Genomic DNA, 17,156 nt, shown 5'->3' with positions numbered 1-17,156 from the left:
CCCGACCCCACTATTTCGTGACAAGGTAGCCCGCGCGCGTCAGTGCTATCGAGCGAAATGTGGGCTCACGGAAGCAAACGTCATTCGGAAACTGCCTCGCCAGCTATCATGTACTAACCCGCTCTCCGCAGCACCTCGCCGCCGGACGTCGCCTGCTGTGTTCGTCTGAGCTGGGCCGTCATTCGGAAACTGCCTCGCCAGCTATCATGTACTAACCCGCTCTGCGCAGCACCTCGACGCCGGACGTCGCCTGCTGTGTTCGTCGGAGCTGGGCCGGGCAGCAGCTGCGGTATGCGGTCCGTTTCATTGCCGTTGTTGCTGTTCGTTTTTTCAGCGTGTGTGCTTACTGTCCTCGCTATTTTCCAGAGCGTCACTCGCACCGCCGCGCACCGTGTTCCGTCGTCGGTGTGTTCTTGTGGGCCTGGACTACTACGCGTAAGTACCATGTACAGACGCCAGTAGTACTACGGCTTTGCTCTCGAGTGCAAGCTAAATCGTGCACGCTAAGTCTAATAAGTGCAGGAACGTCTTTAGTGGATGGTACATTGACCCATGTGCAGAACGGCGACTGCCCAAGAAGCGAGGGTCACGTGTCGTGCCAACGCGAGTTTAAACTCTTGGCGATGACTGCTGCGTGTTGATCTCTATGCTATGGTACATTACCCACAAGGGGTCTGGCGAAGTAATTAGTACAACTAAAATGAAGATGCAATCAACTCCAACTGTATAAATTTTTTCACATTGTGAAGCGCGGTTATAGGAGAGAACGTGCGCTCGCGTTCCCCCAAATACGCCGCAATGAATCGTTGCAAGAAAGCTTCACTTCAGATTGTAGCACGTCCGTTAGATCTGCACAAGTTCTTTGCGACGGCACTTTATCGTTTCGCTCGCACCAGACGTATGGCAGATTCCTCATGCAGTTTCTCGATCGCGATGGACACTTCCTTCTTACGGTGTATTTCTTTTGTTGTCCCAACCTTTTCTGACCTCTCGTGTAAGGTATTGCTTCAATTACTAATCCGTATTCAATTTTCTTTCAAATAGCTTCTTTTCCTCTTTTCACATGCCTTTTCTTTCCGCGAATTCAGGCGCCTAATTATAACACATTCTTGCCTTGCTTCTTGGCTTGCATAAACAGTGGAGGCGTTCAATACTTACTGCTTCCTGGCCAAGCGTGTCCTGATCAAGTTTTTAACTGTGTAATGACCAAGAGCTCGAGGAACGTTCCTGCCATTCGGCTGCAGACAAGATAGAACCCTAGTCGCTGGAACTTGCGCTAGTCTGGAACGGGCAGGCCTGGAACTGGGCGTCAACCGACCCGATTGGTTTTGCCGCTGTCAACAAACGCCGCAGCAAGTTCATTTTCCGGTAGCTTACTCGATTCACCTTCCACCTCAGGGATGCCGTCGACAATCAAATTTCACCTCCCGAGCGATTTTTCCCTAGTGCTCGATTCTTTTTCCAAGTGTTCATCATACGCCATTCGCACAAATCAGGATTTCGCAAGCATCAGTGATCTTTTCTTAGTCATCATTAACGAGTGTAATTTAGTTTCTATATCAACCTGTAGCTTGTCCTTCATATCGGCAAGTCTCCTAATGTTCCTTCGCAATCTGCTTACCTTCTGGTCCTGGGACGGTTTCAATGTCTCCTCCTGGCGTAAGCTTTTTAATACACGGTCGTGTCGATCACAAAGGTGTCCGGGGCCACGCCAGAAGTAGGAAAAACAACCATCATGCTGGCAGCGCTGCGACGCCCCGTGACAATGGTGTTGCCGGTGCGGCCTTTTACAGTTCAGAGGGGTGGTTGCATCGTCGCGATATGTGCAGAGTGGTACACAACTGTAGCTATTCGTAGTCGCACCGGTTAATCCGACGAAAGATGTGGCAGGAAGCAGCTCGTGGCGTTGTGCTCTTGCACAGACCAAGTCTCGTCGAACCGCTCCGCCTTGTCCCACGCACGCAGGTTAAACCCACGCGAACATTAGCTGCAGAATGTCTGTGAACGGTTTAATTGCCACCCGAGGGCTGGTGACGCTGCCATGTCCATGCCTTGTTTTTTTTTTTTTTTTTTTCAGAATCTCTACCTCTGCTTACGATTGCGGCCCACGTGTAGAAAAGATATCCCGTGCTCTGCTCGACGGTTGCTATCCTCCCAACGTCCCCCTCGGGAGATGGCCTAGAGCACCACTCCTACCGCGACCGACCGTGACCCCTTGGTCTTGCTGGCAGACGACGTTGCGCATCGCCCTGCGCTACTACGGTAAGTACCACGTGCTGATTTGTGCTATGGCTGTCCTCCAGTGATTAAAAATAAGCCTTGTTGTTTCAGTTAATTTGAATTTGATCTTCCTTTCTAGTTAAATATATTCATTTTATTCTCAATTGGAAAATGAATATACTACAAAGGAAAGCAAGAAAAGGGAAGTAGTAAAAATGTTTGTCTACGCCTGACTGCGTCCCAGTCAACATTTTTACTCCAGTGGAAACGGTAGCATAATACTGTTGTTCCACAAAAATAAATCAACGCAATATAAGTCTTGATGCACTCCAGACATATCAACTTAAATACCTGGACAAGTAATACATTAAAGGGAATGCATTTATCGTAAGGCAAACGGTGCAAGAATAAACTTAAAATTCTACAAGTAATCAGGTAAACCAAACCGACTAACCCTTTGTTGTGGAAGTTTAAGTACACTGCAAAAAATGTAAGAAAAGGGGGGGATGGCAAGTTTGGTATTACCTAAGCCCTAGGGAAAAAGTTCGATTGCTCCCTTAATAAATCTCTCTAAAGCTTTCTGAAATGTCTCTGGGACTTGCCAATCTTGACACTCAAATTAAACATGCAATCATTACAGACAGCACGGTTCTAGAAGCTAATGTTCCGTCTGTCATAATTTGTCCTTAGTTTTGGCAATTAACACATTTTTGAGCTGCATTTATTTTCAAGCCTCTTTTCGTTTTCGTTTGGCTCATTTAACCTCGGTATAGATACGTTGAGCGTCCGCACGTGTGTAGTTTGCTTGTGAATAGCAATTTGTAACAGTCATGAAAATCCCTAGCAGAGTCCGTGTTTCTCGATTTCAAGCGCATGGCAACGCTTCTTTTGTAACATCGTTAGCCTTCTGATGTTCTAGTGCTTCTGCCCCGTAGAACAGAATACAGGATCTGATTGTATCAAAAATATACTTAGCCTGAACCTAGCAGGTATTCGGTGTCTGATCCTTCCTAAAGAGCCCATTCGGGTTGACAGCTTCAAGTTCAATTCACATGCTCATTACAAGATAGACTCGCGATACACGAAAATACAAAATGTTAGTTTGTATGCTGCACATTGATGCACATATAAATTCTAAATAGTAACTCTCTAGCGCTTCAAACCCAAATAAATTCGTACTTTAACTGACGTTCACATTAAGCTACTCGTAGTTTCCATCTAGCATCTTTGGCAACTCTCCTCACCGCGTATTTACATTGTGTTAATTCTGCATCACATCAAGAAATTGATGTCATCGGTATGATATGGTATGAAGAGCTTTATTTAGGGCCTGAGGGATCAGTCCGCGACTGATGCGGGCCGCTCACACGTCGGGACAGAGGCCGAGCACGTCTGCCGTCACACTGGACAGCCCTGAGTTGTGTACGAAAGCATTTTTCCATTAGCGGAATACAAGTCGTATGGCACATACAAAGAAAAACGAAAAGCAGCCCTAATGAGCCTCTTGGTGCATCTGTAGTCGCAGATTAGTTTGGACGATGATAAACTCAGTGTAACATGTTGCGTACCATTTTGCAAATAGCTTCTAATAAGGCTTAGCCCGCACCCTCTAATTCCGTAAGAATACAGCTTCTGGAAAATTACTTGGTAGTTGACTGAATCAAAAGCCTCGGTCCAGACAGACTTCCACTGCATACAACGTTTGGTCCATACTTATTATAAGACTTTGTTTCCAGTATAGCTAGCTCAGTTGCCTTATCGTCTAAACAACCAATTTGGGGTGGCTTACGTTATTCTTTTTAGAAACCTCTATAATTTCTTGTGCAGTACGCGTTCAAGTATTTTATTGCAAATGCTCAGTACGAATGTTGTGCTTTCAGGATGCCGACGTGTGCTTTCGATTGCGGCCCTCAAGAGTTGGAAGATGATCCAGTGTCTTCGCATCAATCGCATTCCCTCGCCGGTGAAGTCTTGCTGGTGGACTGGACTTTGTTCCTCGCCCGGCACTACTTCTGGCAAGTACCATGAACCCTAGAAACGTAGTATGACTGTGTTCTCGAGTGTTTAACAAGCCTTGCGTGATTGCAGGTTCCTACAGTCTGCTTTCCGTTGCGGCTATTCACAAGCATATCCAGCGGGCGCTTCTGCACATCTAGTCTCCAGCCTACGGTACAGAGCTTAACCTCATCTCTACTCGTCCTATGGCCGGCTGTTTTACGTCTGCATTTTTCTCGCCGGTGGCTTCCAACTGGCAGACGGAGATTCGTTCATCTCGCTGCCCTACTTCTGACAAGTACCATATACTCTCCAATGGTACTACGGATGTTTTCTCGTGCGGTGTCCAAGCCCTGTGGCGTTTGAGGTTCCGAACGTCTCTTTTGAATGAAGCTTTGTTGTGAGATGGAGCTTTTCCAATGGCGGCTGTTCCTTTTCTTTCAGTGCTCTTTTCCTTAATCATGTTCCTACATGTTCCCGGTGCGGCAAGCATACAAACTTTGTGGGCTTCCGGCGAAATTTGCTGTCGAATGTATAAACTCTGCCGGTCCTCGACGTTTGGTTCATGCTACGGAAAACTTCCTTCGTCACGCCGATTTTACAATAGGCTCTTGAATGTCACTCTCCATGTAAGACGACGTCGGACTTCAGTTCCTGGTGATATTAGGTGACATCATTTCCTGACGCATCATTTATTTCGTCTACTCTCAGTGGCATATTTTACAGTGCTTTTGTAACTTCACATGGTCTCTCCTTTATCGAAGGTTGCCGTCCTATTCTTCAATGTCTCCTCCCAGGCTTCTGTTTCCGCCCGTAGGGTCTGCAAGAGCTAAAGGAATGGGTTCTCTAAGTCCATCGTGAACTTGCGTTAACAGTTGGTTATTCTTGACACACTTCGTATATTAAGGTATCTAATTCTCCATTGTGCAGTACATGTCGGCCAATCGTATTTCGCAGATGACTTGAAAAGTACGGACGGGCCTTTATAAGAAGCCGCCCCCTTACTGTGCTTCAGTAGGTAATTCCACTTGGTGATTGGTCACGAACTCTTCAGTTGTTTGGCGACGTAATGTTGTGACAACATTCAATTCCTTAGTTTTCCGGTGTCTTGCGTTGTCGCTGATCATTTATTTTCGAGCTGGGAAGCACCGGAAAGAGTGTAGAAACAGAGCTGAAGAGTCTCCACCAGTTTCGCAGTGTACACCTCTTGTCACGGCGCATGTGAAAGCTGTTACGCAATATGGCAATGTCTCCTTTCTTTTCTAGTTCGTCCCTGAGCACCATTGAAACATAGCCAAACAATTTCAAACAATGTGATATTCTTTAGTCCATCGTCAAGAGGAGGTACTTCCTCTTACAAGGTCCTGTAACATTATCTTCGCCACACAACGCACTGTCGTATTACTTATTTTCGTCCCCTTTGCCCGAAATCTCGTCGTTATACGAGTGGGTGTTCCACGTACTCCGTCGTGCAGTTTGCCCATATACGTGTCGCACTAACAGTAAAGATTTCTTCCTTCTATATGTGATCGGTTGCTGCTCGTCTTGTCGTATAGGCTCTGCCAAAGGTGCCCGTGAAGTGACATTTGGCATTTGTTTCTTCTGCTTTTAGTGGACCATTGAACTTGTCTGCTAATATTATTCACGGAACGAAACATTCACGCATTTACCTTCCCAATATTCAAGTAAATCCTGAACCTGTCAACTTCAATTCCTCGTCTTGAGCTCCTTTTCGACGTGTATCTAACACGTGATTCATCTCCTTCTGTCCTTCCATTATCCGGCATTTTGTAACTGCTATTCCTTGGTCGGCATCAACTCGCATCCCTTCCACAAAATTATTCACTACGAAATCTTTTCTACGGTGCCTCCTGGTTATATCTGGTAGATTTTTCACTACCGATGACGTGTCCCCATAGTTCTCCTACTGAGCAATCCTTGATTTTTTGTCTGTTCAACTTGTGCTTCAAGCATTTTCTTTCTCCCATGCAGCATGATTGTACGAGTGGTCCAGTACTTTACTGATGCTCACAAGTTCTACTTTTGCTAGAATGACGACGGTATGCATTAGAGCTGTTTTTTGTCAGGATCAGCACTGTCTCCGCTCTGATATGACAGTATTATGAATGCTGCACTTGAATACACCGCCGAGCTTGCATCCGATAAAGTGTGTTGCTGTTCCGTTTCATATTGTCGATTTATTCTGATTTTCCTGGATGCATTCCTCCATAGATCATTTATCCTCGTCTGGAAGACGGTTGTCCCAACATATTTCGATTATTCCTCGTTATTGCATACCGATAGCAGAATACCGTCGGCCGTGACCCATTTTACTCCTAGAACTCTAGTCTCGCTTGATCACGTAGGAACGGCGTCTTGATGCGCATTAAAATTCTCATCACTGGTTGATGTCTTTCCTAAGATTCATTGAAGCTTGGCGATTTTTTTTGTTCTTGATTCCTTGTTCATGCATTTTCCCTGGTTTTCTTATGATGTTCCAAGCATAACTTCATCAGTGCAAACCGAATTACATTTACTGTCATTGCAAGCGTTCCTTCGAAAATTCATTATTATTGTTAGTACACCTGCACTCAAATCTCCTCCTGCCTTCACCTACACGACGATCACTACAGTGTTGTTTTTTCAGCTACTTTGCTTTTTCTCGCTGCTGTCTTCTCCGTCTTTCATTTGCCCTTGCACTTCTCCCAGGGCAGGGAAGCAAACCGGTATCTCATCCAGTTTCTCTCCCCTCCTGCCTGAAGGTTATCATTCAAAACATTCTTAATCCTGACCACGAGGCGTCAAATACTAGGCTTGCTTTTCTTGTTGGTCTTCTGGCATTTGCTTGATGCGACATAGTATTTAACATTGATCCTTCCGATCGCGGTCTTTATGCCATTTCAAGCGTGAAACCTCTCGCATTGAACAGCTGTACTTTTCTCTCGGTACTGAATTTGTCTTCAGCTTTCGGGATAGTATTCCAGTTGCTACTACATTGGTTTCCACGTTCACTTGCTCTCTATCCTTCTGAACAGTCCTTGTGCAGGATGTAACTGCATGGTTCAATTCATGTATCGTTTCTTTCTCAGGAATTCGGGCATTATTGGCCATATTCAACTTTTTCTTAGCGTAATTTTCGTCAGTTCTTCTGTCGTCAAAAACCATAGTGGATTTGAGTTTCAAATTTCTTATTCTAGACCACATTTGTAAGGAAAAATCCATTCGAGAATGCTTTCCATTTTCCATTCTATCTTCGTTTCGTCTACGGTCTGCGCTCCAAAACATTACTTCGGGCACGAGCATCACCTGCGGCAGGAGCGACTGCAATTCTACATTCTCCAGTGGCGTCCTGCTGGTAGACTGGACTTGTCTCCTCGCCCTGCACCACTTCTGGTAAGTGTCGCCTACACACGGCTCGTTATACGGCTGTCTCTTCCCGTGGTTAACAAATAAGCACTGTGTCGTTCCAGGCTCAGCACTCCTGCTTTCTATTGCGGTCCACGAGGGTACCCAGCGCGCTCCTGCACGACTCTACGGTCTGCGCTCCAAAAGATTTCTTCGGGCACGAGCATCCCCTGTGACAGGAGTGACTGCTAGTCTACATTCTCTTGCCAGTGGCGTCCTGCTGGCAGACTGGACTTAGCCTGGCGCGCTTGCACTTAATTCTGGTAAATATCACATACGGACGACTGTCCTGCGACTGCGTGCTTTCGAATGACCAACAAACGGTGCTTGTGTCGTTTCAGGTTCCCAGTGTTTGCTGTCGCTTGTGGCGGGAGGGAAATGTTACAGCACGATCATTCGCAAGACTCCTGGCCTTACCTCAAGAGCGACTATCTTCAGCCCGATCGTCCTGCCCCAGAATCCATACAGCACGCTTCCTCATACTCGTGAAGGCGTCGCACGCCTGTCTTGGCGGTGTCCTGCACTGTGCTAACGACGTGTTCATGTTCTCAAGGACTGCGTCTCGTCGCCGTCCCGCGACCGTCCATCGGATGTGCTCCTACAGTTCTTCGATGTTGCCTTTTTCCGCAGGCATATGTAACAGATTTAGTGTGGCAAGCTTTTCTGCTTTGGAAGAGTGGTACGCTGCTCAGCGAATAGATGGTGCTTCTAGGAATCGGGTTAATACGAAGCAGAGCAGTAAAAAGGTCTGGTTACATGGACACCACTCAGTCAGTAATAAGGATTGTCGATGTATTAATGAGCCGATCTGCAAATTTTTGGTGGCGAGAGTAATGGACATTCATTCACATTGTGCACTTTCGTAGTGTGTGTGTGTGTGTGTGTGTGTGTGTGTGTGTGTGTGTGTGTGTGTGTGTGTGTGTGTGCGCGCGCGCACACACACGCACGATCATTCGTCGATCAGTCGCCTTACTCCTGTGTTCCTTTTGTTCGGTCGAGAACGTATGACATGAGCTCCACTGGTATACTCGGTGCACTTCGAATTTTTTATATTTCGGTAGCCTTTCCAGCGTCCCAGTTGGTGCTTCATTTTTGCTCTTTCATTCCTGTTGAAAAGTTCCTGGTTTCATGGTTTACTATCGTCTATGGACATCCGCTTGGTTGACACGCTCGTTTCTTTGGCTTTGGTCCTCGGGTTGGCCTCGGTGCTCATTTCCGCATTCAGCGGATTTGTTCAGGCGTCTTTCTCGTGCCAGAAACGGTCTTCACACATTCTCGGTTCTTCCACGTCGCTCGTCACGGACTAGAAAAGATGAACATACCACTACAAAAGGACACAATGCCAATGAATGGGAAAGGGGAGGGTGGTTATTCTCGCCAACAAAAATTTCCTGATTTGCTCATGATAATGACGTGCATCTTTAAGACTGGTTGCTGGGAAATGTCACCGGGTTCGCTGTTTCTTGTTTTTTTGGTGATAACTAATTAAATTCTTTCATGAATCTACATGGTCCAACTTATGTATTGCCTGCCGTTTGTTTATCGGACAGTGCTACCCGCTGTCGTCGCTTGTTCACCGCGTATACTGCGCCGTTGTTTGATATATTTGTGTGCACAACTATCGCGTACCCTGCAAGGTCGGTAGGAATACTGAAGCGTCATGGTACCCTTGACGCAGCTGTGACGTCGCTGCCCGCTGACTGTAGTTACGCACAGTTGTCCAATTTCGTGATTAAAGCACACCGCGTGAGCCATTGTCAAACAGCTGCTTCGAAGGGGCTACATGTACTCCCCCGACGCCATGTGTAGACATGTATAGGCAACTGTGCTATCTAAATCCCGGTATGTATTTGATATGTATTCCTGTACAAATGCATAAATGTATGTTTGTATGTTAATGCACTATATGCTGCTGCTTGCAACATCTTGAAATCGTCAGCTAGCATTGAATCGCTTTTATTTCGTTTACTGAAGTCGTGTTTTGCGCTGTTTGTGCTGAGCATGCATTGCAATAAACTGCACGTTGCCCCCAAATATTCTGTCAAAATAAAACTTCTTATTCCTGTTGCCCGTCTCGCTAACTCAATGTAGTGCAGACTGTGCCGTGCCAGCCAACCATAATGGCAAATTCGCTGTCTGCAACTGGTCGAGCGACACAGACTCAATGGGAGCATCACTGCTAGCAACGCAATGGAAAAGTGGAGAATAAAGTCAATAGAAAGCGGTTCTTCCTATACTCTGACACGCAAAGACAGGATGCTAGCGTTTTAGGACACCAGCTTTTTTTTCTATTCCGGATGTTAGTGGCGCAAGTAATACAGTGATAGAGACGTTGGTAATGCGCATGCCTTTAACGAACGGTGAACCTGTGTCACTATAGCACTCCGAAGCGGTTAATCTGCCGAGTGGCTGTGGGGTTCCATCGTTCGGCTCCAGGTAAAGGATTCGATCAGGGCCGCGGCGGTAGCATTTCGATAAAGGCCGAAATGGGAGGAAAAAAAAGCGCGTGTACCTAGTTTTAGATGCGCCCGAAGGAACCCCCGGCGGTCGAAACCTGAGTCCCCCTGCTGCGCAGTGTCTCTTAGTCGGCTAGTGTGATTCAGGCACGCAAATGAACGCCTAGAAGTTCAATTTTTTTTGTTTGTGCAGAAACGGTGCGGCAGGAGCAGGGGACTGCATGTACAGACAACTCGACGCATGTTGCGACGCGCGGTCATGAGCTGCAAGTCATGCTCGCTGCCGGAGCCCAACGCGAAGGCGGCCTGGGAACCGCGAAGGTTCCGTCGACGGGTTGTAATATCGATAAAACTACGGCGACAGCGCTAACGCCATCGTATGTCCAAGAACAAAGTGGAAGCATTTGGAAGCTTCCAGAACAATCGGACTTCGGCAACTGTATGCAGGCTACTCCCCCCCCCCCCCTTTGTTTTACAATCAACGCTAGCGCCGATTGCGGTGAGAACAGCGGTGCGGCGTCTAGCGAGTCAGTTACGTAGTTTGACATTCGACCGATGCGAGAAGAAATGCTCGGGCCTATCAACGCATGCACCGAAGAGCTTAGCATAGTGGTCGTCGTGGGCATATACGGGCATATAGCGAGCATCCGGGGGCTTGAACCGCCATTTTGCATTTTCCGTCCACTTCGGCGTGCCTCGTGTCGGCTGCCTTCTGCGTCGCACCATGCCCCGAGGTCCTGCTGGTCCTAATTACGCGCTAACAGTCTCAGCGCTTGTCGAAGTTGCACGCTACGAATGTTCCCGCTTACGGCCGACTCTGGAAGCACTGGCTTCATGCCCCGGACCTGCAAAGCGAGAGGCACGCCTCGAGAGACTTGTTGCACGACCCGCCTGCCGTCTCCGTCTTGGCAATTCCTCGCCCCGCTTTCTAGCTCCCCGAGAGTATGTGACGGCCAGCCGGCATCACTACGTTACTTTGCGCCAACGACACTCTGGTCCAGCTGGCGCAGCGTATAAGTCGTTCCTATCGTGTACTGTGTGTGTGTGTGTGTGTGTGTGTGTGTGTGCGCGCGCGCGCGAGCGCGCGCCCTCGCTCCTACTCGCCGTGTACCAGCCGGTTGACGTGCCATTGTAGGTTCCTCTATTCGTGGCAGTCGCCTCGACGACAGGAGGGGTATGTGCTTCGCTGGAGGTCAGTGAATCCGCAAACAAACGTCATGAAACAAAACACCGACAGCGCGTGCCTTTTGTGTTAAAGCTTCCCAGACTTGAACATTAAAAGTGCGAAACAATAACAGAAGCCTGGAAATCATGCAACTTCTTTTGGCTCGAATGCACTACCTCCGGGATCGGCCCGCGTAAGAAGCCGCGTTACTACCAGAAAGCTCTGCTTCGCGCGTAGCATTCGCCACCAGCGTTTCCCGGTAGACATTACGGTTACATAAGCCGCAGTTGCCGGGAAGCGTGAGAAGCAGTCAGGGATCTTTTAATACTATCGCGTTTCACTCTCAAAGGCGAAGCTTAAGCGTCCTCCAAGAGAGGAACTTTATTGCTAGACCAGGCTTCTTGAGCCCAAAGGTGGGTGGCCTCCTCAGTCCAGGTAGCCATGGCTCGCTGCCGCTGCCCGAGCCCTGTTCACCAACCGTAGCTGGTTCTCAGGGTCCTGCGTCACCAGCAGAGCCTCCCACTAGTCTTCTGATTCTTCCTCTGAATCCGCATCTTCCTGCATTTGTCGCCTGGCGGTGATGATGACGATGGTACTTCTCGGTTATTCCTGCACCCTAGCACCATGTGGCGCAAGGTGTTGGGCTTGTCCGGCGTGCAGAACTTGCAGACTCGCCCGTAGGTGCCCGGATACATGGCGTGCAGCGGTGTTCCATGAGGGTAGGTTCCAGCCTGTAGTCTTCTCCAGGTTAGCGCTTGTTCCCTACTCATCGTCTTATGCGCGGGCAGGTAGCGATGCCTCTACTTCCTGGGGTGCGCCAAGATATTCGAGTACTTGGATATCCGTTCATCATCCTCGTCACAGTCGTTGGTCTGTGTTCTCTGAGTGTCGGAGGTGGCTCAGCCTGCATGATCTCGAGCCGCGGCGTGCGCCGCCTGGTTCCCCGCGAGAGACTCGTGTCCCGGCGTCCAGAGGATTTCTGCTGCTTCTATTTCGTTGTTGTTCAAGACCTGAAGTGCTGCCTTTCCGATCCTTCCGTTCACATACCTTCTGCATGCTTCTTGCGAGTCCGCCACCATGGTAACCAGGGTATTCTTGCACGTTGCGATGGCATGGGCTATGCCTAGCTCTACCGCTGTGCTCGCGTCCTTGGTACGTATGGGTGTGGCTGTAAGTAGTTCGCCCTTCTCGTCGATCACGCTGATTGCAAATCGGTCGTAAAGTTTTGTTTTTTATTATTATTAGCTGTGTGTGTGTGTGTGTGGGTTTGTGTGTGTGTAGAGGCGTTTGATATGACATGTGATGCTTGCTACTCATTCTCGCTTATATTCATTTTTTGCAGTCTTTACTGTATTTAGTTATTACTACCCAAAGCATACGCTTAATCAGTGCCACCTAGTCACTGATTTGACAACTTCCAGTTATCAACTTCGTCTGAATTCCTCAAAATTTCTTTTCATATTCTTGACCTGTTGTACCGCCCCGTTCTTGGCCGATGTGCCAAACTTGGTTGCACTAGTACTCTAAAGGACAGCCAACCATTCGCAGTAAACTTTAGCGCAAACGGGACTGCACAAGAAGGTCTTGTCCTGTCTCGTTCTTGCCTCCTTGTGTCGTCCTCTGAGCGCTAAAGTTTATTAAGAAAACGCAGCATCTACTCCGTCGACGCATTCTGCTGAACAACCAACGAACCAAATTGGCCTTTTGGTTGTTGTTGTGCCCTCGACACGTATGGCTCACACCCACGAGGGGGATTGGCCGTGGCTCTTGTTGTTCCTCTGCAACAAGTGGCACATACCCACATTGGGAGATCATTCAAGAATTGGGCGGTTTGCACAACATGGGTAAAAGTTCAGAAAACGAAATTATGATAATTATTGATCTTCTTTTCGATTCACTTAGCATGGTGACTGTTTCACGTTGAACACCGTGGCACATGGACTCAATGTTTAAGTCAACTTTAACTTCTCCACTTTCATGATCCGTTGATTTAAAAGGTTGCACACGACGTCATTGAGTCTGTAAGTTTTGTTGCCCAAAGCTACATCTTTACAATTTGGAAAGTCCGCAGCTCCACACGCAGACACTTCCGCATGTTTGCGTATGCACGTGCGCTTTCTGAGACGAGGAAGACGCAGAAGAAGACAGCACGTGCTGGTGTCCGGTGTGCCCACCGTTCGACAGGACACGCCAGCCAGTGAGCCCGCCTCGTCGAAGCGGCCGCGGAAGCACCAGCCAGGTGCGTTTTGATTTGCTTTTTCTACTGCGACAGCATTCGTGAGGTGCGTATTCAGTTTGCGACGTCCTGTCCGCACGTTAAAACCAGCTACGCCGCCACGCAAGTGACTACGAGCTACGACTCTTGCAATTATCCCACGACCCTCTGTCCCTAGCGGTTGCGCAGCACGTGACCAAGTCGGCGGTCAGACCTTGGACGTGGCGAGGGTGCTAATTATCTCTGGATCCGGACAGGTCACCGCTGGAAATTGGACATAGGCAACGTTTAACACGCGAACCCTCTCGAGTGAGGCTAGCTTAGCAGGACTCTTTGGGGAACTATCAGGCATGGCGTGAGATATTATTGGCCTTAGTGAGGTTATTATTGGCCTTAGTGAGGTTAAAAGTAGTGGTGAGGCTTATACAGTGCTAACGACTGCGCCCTCTGATGCAGAGGCCTTCCAGACAAGAGAGAATACGGGGTGAGATCCCTAATCCATAAGAATATAGCGGGCAACATTGATGAATTCTACAGTGTTAACAAGAGGGTAGCAGTCGTCGTAATAAAATTAAGTAGGAGCTATAGCTTAAAGGCAGGAGAAGCCTACGCCCCAATCTCAGGCGATGATAATGAAGAAATAGATCAGTGTTATGAATTAGCAATGAGAAAGGTTCAAACTTAGTACACGGTAGTCATAAGCGACCTCAATGGAAAAGTGGAGGAAAAGCAGGCTGGGCCAGAAGCAATTGGTAGATACCGCACCGATTCTATAAATAGTAGGGGAGATATTTTGGTAGAATTCCCAGGAAGCAATAGACTGAATAATTACCTTTTTCAGGAAGCGCTGTAGCAGGAAGTGGAGGCGGAAAAACCCAAATTGATAAACAAATGAAATAAATTTCATACTCTGCCAATCACAGCATCGCTGGATGTAGTAGTGTTAGGTAGGGTAAATGGTTGTGATCATAGGTTAGCGAAGTCTAGGATTGCTCTCAATTTGAAAAGAGGAAGGGCTAAATTGATCAAGAAGAAACAGGCCAACCTAGATGCAGTAAGGGTTAAAGCATACGAATTCAGACTGGTTCTCGCAAACAAATATGCAGCTTTAAAACAGGAACGTGAAGATAACAAAGTTGTAATGAATGAAACCGTAACTAAGCTGATTTCAGAAGCAACAATTGAGGTGGGAGGTGAGACACCAATGCAACCGCTAGGTATTATCATCTTCAACCAATTTTTATGTCCCCCTGCAGGATAAAGGCCCCTCCCACCGATCTCTGATTATCGTTGTCTTGTGCTAGCTGAATCCAACTTGCGTCTGCAAATTTCCTAATTTGATCACCCCATCTAATTTTCTGCCGTCCCCGACTGCGCTTAGCTTTCTTTAGCGCACATTCTGTAACTCTTGTGGTCCACCTATTATTTTCCCTGCACATTAACATGGGCTGCCCAGCACCATTATTTCTCTTAATGTTGACTGTAATATCGGCTATCCCCGTTTGCTGTTTCACATGGCTCCCTTCCTGTCTCTTAACATTTTTTTTGTTCCATCACTCTCTGCGCGTTCCGTGTTCTCGATCTTCTTTGTGAACCTCCAAGTTTCTGCCCCGTATTTTAGCACCAGTAGAATGCAATCATTTTACATTTTCAATGGCAGTGGTAAGCTCCCAGTCAGGGTTTGGTAATGCCTGCCGTATGCGCTCCAACGCATTTTTATGCTTCTGTAAAGTTCATTTTCATGATCAGGGTCCCCCTGGGAGGAATTAAACATATTCCTGCACCTACTCTAGAGGCTGACTGGCGATCATAAATTCTTGCTTCCTTACCAGGCTACTGAATATTACCTTTGCCTTCTGCATATTAATCTTCAACCCTGCTCTTACACTTTATCGGTTAAGGTATTCAATCATTTATTTGCGATTCATCCCCAGTATTCCATGATCGCCAGTCAGCTTCTACAGTATGTGCAGGAGTACTACATTAATCTAAGTCAATTACTCAGGGGACCCTTGTCATGAGAAGGAAATTTACAGAAGGACGCAAACAGGTTAGAGTGCATACGGCAGGCATTATCAAATCCTGACAGGGAGCTTCCCGCTGTCATTGAAAAGTGTACAACCATTGCATTGCATTCTACCGGTGCAAACATATGGGGCAAAAACTAGAGGTTAACAAAAACTCGAGGACAAGTTAAGGAACGCACAAGGACCGATGGAATTAAAAATGTTAGGCGTAACGTTAAGAGACTGGAAGAGAGCGGTGTGAATCAGAGCAAACAGGGATAGCCGATATTCTAGTTGACATTAAGAGAAAAAATATAGAGCTGGGCAGGCCATGTAAGGCGTAGGGCAGATAACCGGTGGATCATAGCGTTACAGCATGGGTGCCGAGGGATAGGAAGCGCAGTGGAAGACGGCAGATAAGTAGGTGAGGTGATGAAAATATGCATCATTTGGGCAGCATTTCTGAAAATATTTCAGAAGGGCGCTTGAATTTCATAAACTTTGACTTAACAACGTACAGAGGGTACGCCTTTTCGATAACGTACGTATTTGCGGCATTTGATCGTAACGTCTTTACTGCGTTATTTATTTATGTATTAATACTGTCAACCCTCATAGAGGGTCATAACAGAGAGGACAATAGCAGTGTTTTGGTCAGGATTAAAACGCTGCTATACCCCAGCAGGAAAGTTACGGATGAATTCCGTAAATGCGTATGTTACAAGGAGGGCAGACCCTCTCGACGTTGCTTACTGAATGTTGTGGAATTCAGGCAGCCTTTTAAAATATAATTTGTATAAATGCTGCCCATCGAGTTACGCTAGTTATGCCATGAAGTTCGACAAATGACCGCATGCAGTGCAATGTCCAAAATTTCCGGTATGCTTGTGATGAAATGTTTTCGCATTGTGCGCATTCAACATAGAGACATATTCCTTCAACTTCATTGTCACGAATTAGTTTATAGAAATGCTGCTTCGTGGACTAATTCCAATCCACCGTCTTATTTATGTCTTATATATCGTGACGCTTCATGGCCGTATTTTGTTATTCCCTGTGATCTATCGCCTGACAGTGGCTCCTTGGGTCAGCTATAAGCTATTTGGTGCAGTTTCCTTGCCAAGGAGACGATCAACATGTGCATATATTTTGGATAATAAAATTGAATCGCAAATTTCCAACGACACGCACGAGGGCAAGGTGCGTACTGTGTCCCAAAACGCAAACGGTGTTGTGCGGCGTAAACTTATTACAGGATGGAGGTCCCGCGCCAGAAGTGGGCCAACAATGTGGAGTTCCTGCTGGCGAGCACGGGGATGTCCATCGGGCTGGGAAATATTTGGAGATTTCCGTACGTTGCCTACGACAACGGCGGGGGTGAGTGTGTGCGCACGCGCACAGTGGTGGCTCTCGGCGAGGTGAGACAAAGACGCGCCACAGGTCACGTGCCTAATGTTTTCGCAAAGTTGTTAAGGGACACTTAAGTCTGTATGCGTTTACCCGTCGGGAAATTGACGGTGTTTAGCGGAAAAAAAAATGACGAGCATCGTTTCCCTTTTAAGATCGAGTGTCGGAACTACAGCGGCCTCGCGTTAGTATGACGCCGTATATTTCGCAAGTTTCGTGGATTTTTTTGCAAGTTTTGGTCGTTTCTGGTGCGAAGTTATGAAGACTCGCTATGCTGAGTCTGTGGT

The 17,156-nt window shown here is 47.3% G+C and overlaps 2 protein-coding genes and 1 long non-coding RNA gene across 8 annotated transcripts in view; 2 read left to right on the top strand and 1 right to left on the bottom strand.

Moving 5' to 3' along the window:
- Positions 1–17,156, bottom strand: part of LOC126527130 (sodium- and chloride-dependent glycine transporter 2-like) — a 107,095-nt gene that overhangs the window by 29,314 nt on the left and 60,625 nt on the right. The window lies entirely within an intron of this gene.
- Positions 366–9,687, top strand: LOC126527148 (uncharacterized). Of its 2 annotated transcripts, XR_008611647.1 has the most exons (5): positions 366–435; positions 2,078–2,262; positions 4,101–7,608; positions 7,686–7,883; positions 7,962–9,687. It is a non-coding gene; the product is annotated as an uncharacterized lncRNA (long non-coding RNA). The 2 variants fall into 2 exon arrangements; XR_007598727.2 differs by lacking the exon at positions 366–435 and having other exon boundaries at positions 1,061–2,262.
- LOC126527131 (sodium- and chloride-dependent glycine transporter 2-like) overlaps positions 13,341–17,156 on the top strand; it is a 29,214-nt gene continuing 25,398 nt past the window's right edge. For 2 of the 4 annotated variants that reach the window (XM_072284441.1, XM_050174882.3), the window contains exons 1-2: positions 13,347–13,480; positions 16,718–16,839. In XM_072284441.1, the coding sequence (XP_072140542.1) occupies positions 16,719–16,839 (121 nt within the window). In that variant the 5' untranslated portion in view covers positions 13,347–13,480; position 16,718. Of the gene's footprint in view, positions 13,481–16,717; positions 16,840–17,156 lie in introns of all 4 variants that reach the window. The other 2 variants (XM_055068577.1, XM_055068578.2) reach the window with 2 other exon arrangements.

The sequence above is a fragment of the Dermacentor andersoni genome, chromosome 9, assembly GCF_023375885.2.
Source record: "Dermacentor andersoni chromosome 9, qqDerAnde1_hic_scaffold, whole genome shotgun sequence".
In the NCBI taxonomy this organism is placed as follows: domain Eukaryota; kingdom Metazoa; phylum Arthropoda; class Arachnida; order Ixodida; family Ixodidae; genus Dermacentor; species Dermacentor andersoni.
This window is presented reverse-complemented; position numbering and strand designations above follow the sequence as displayed.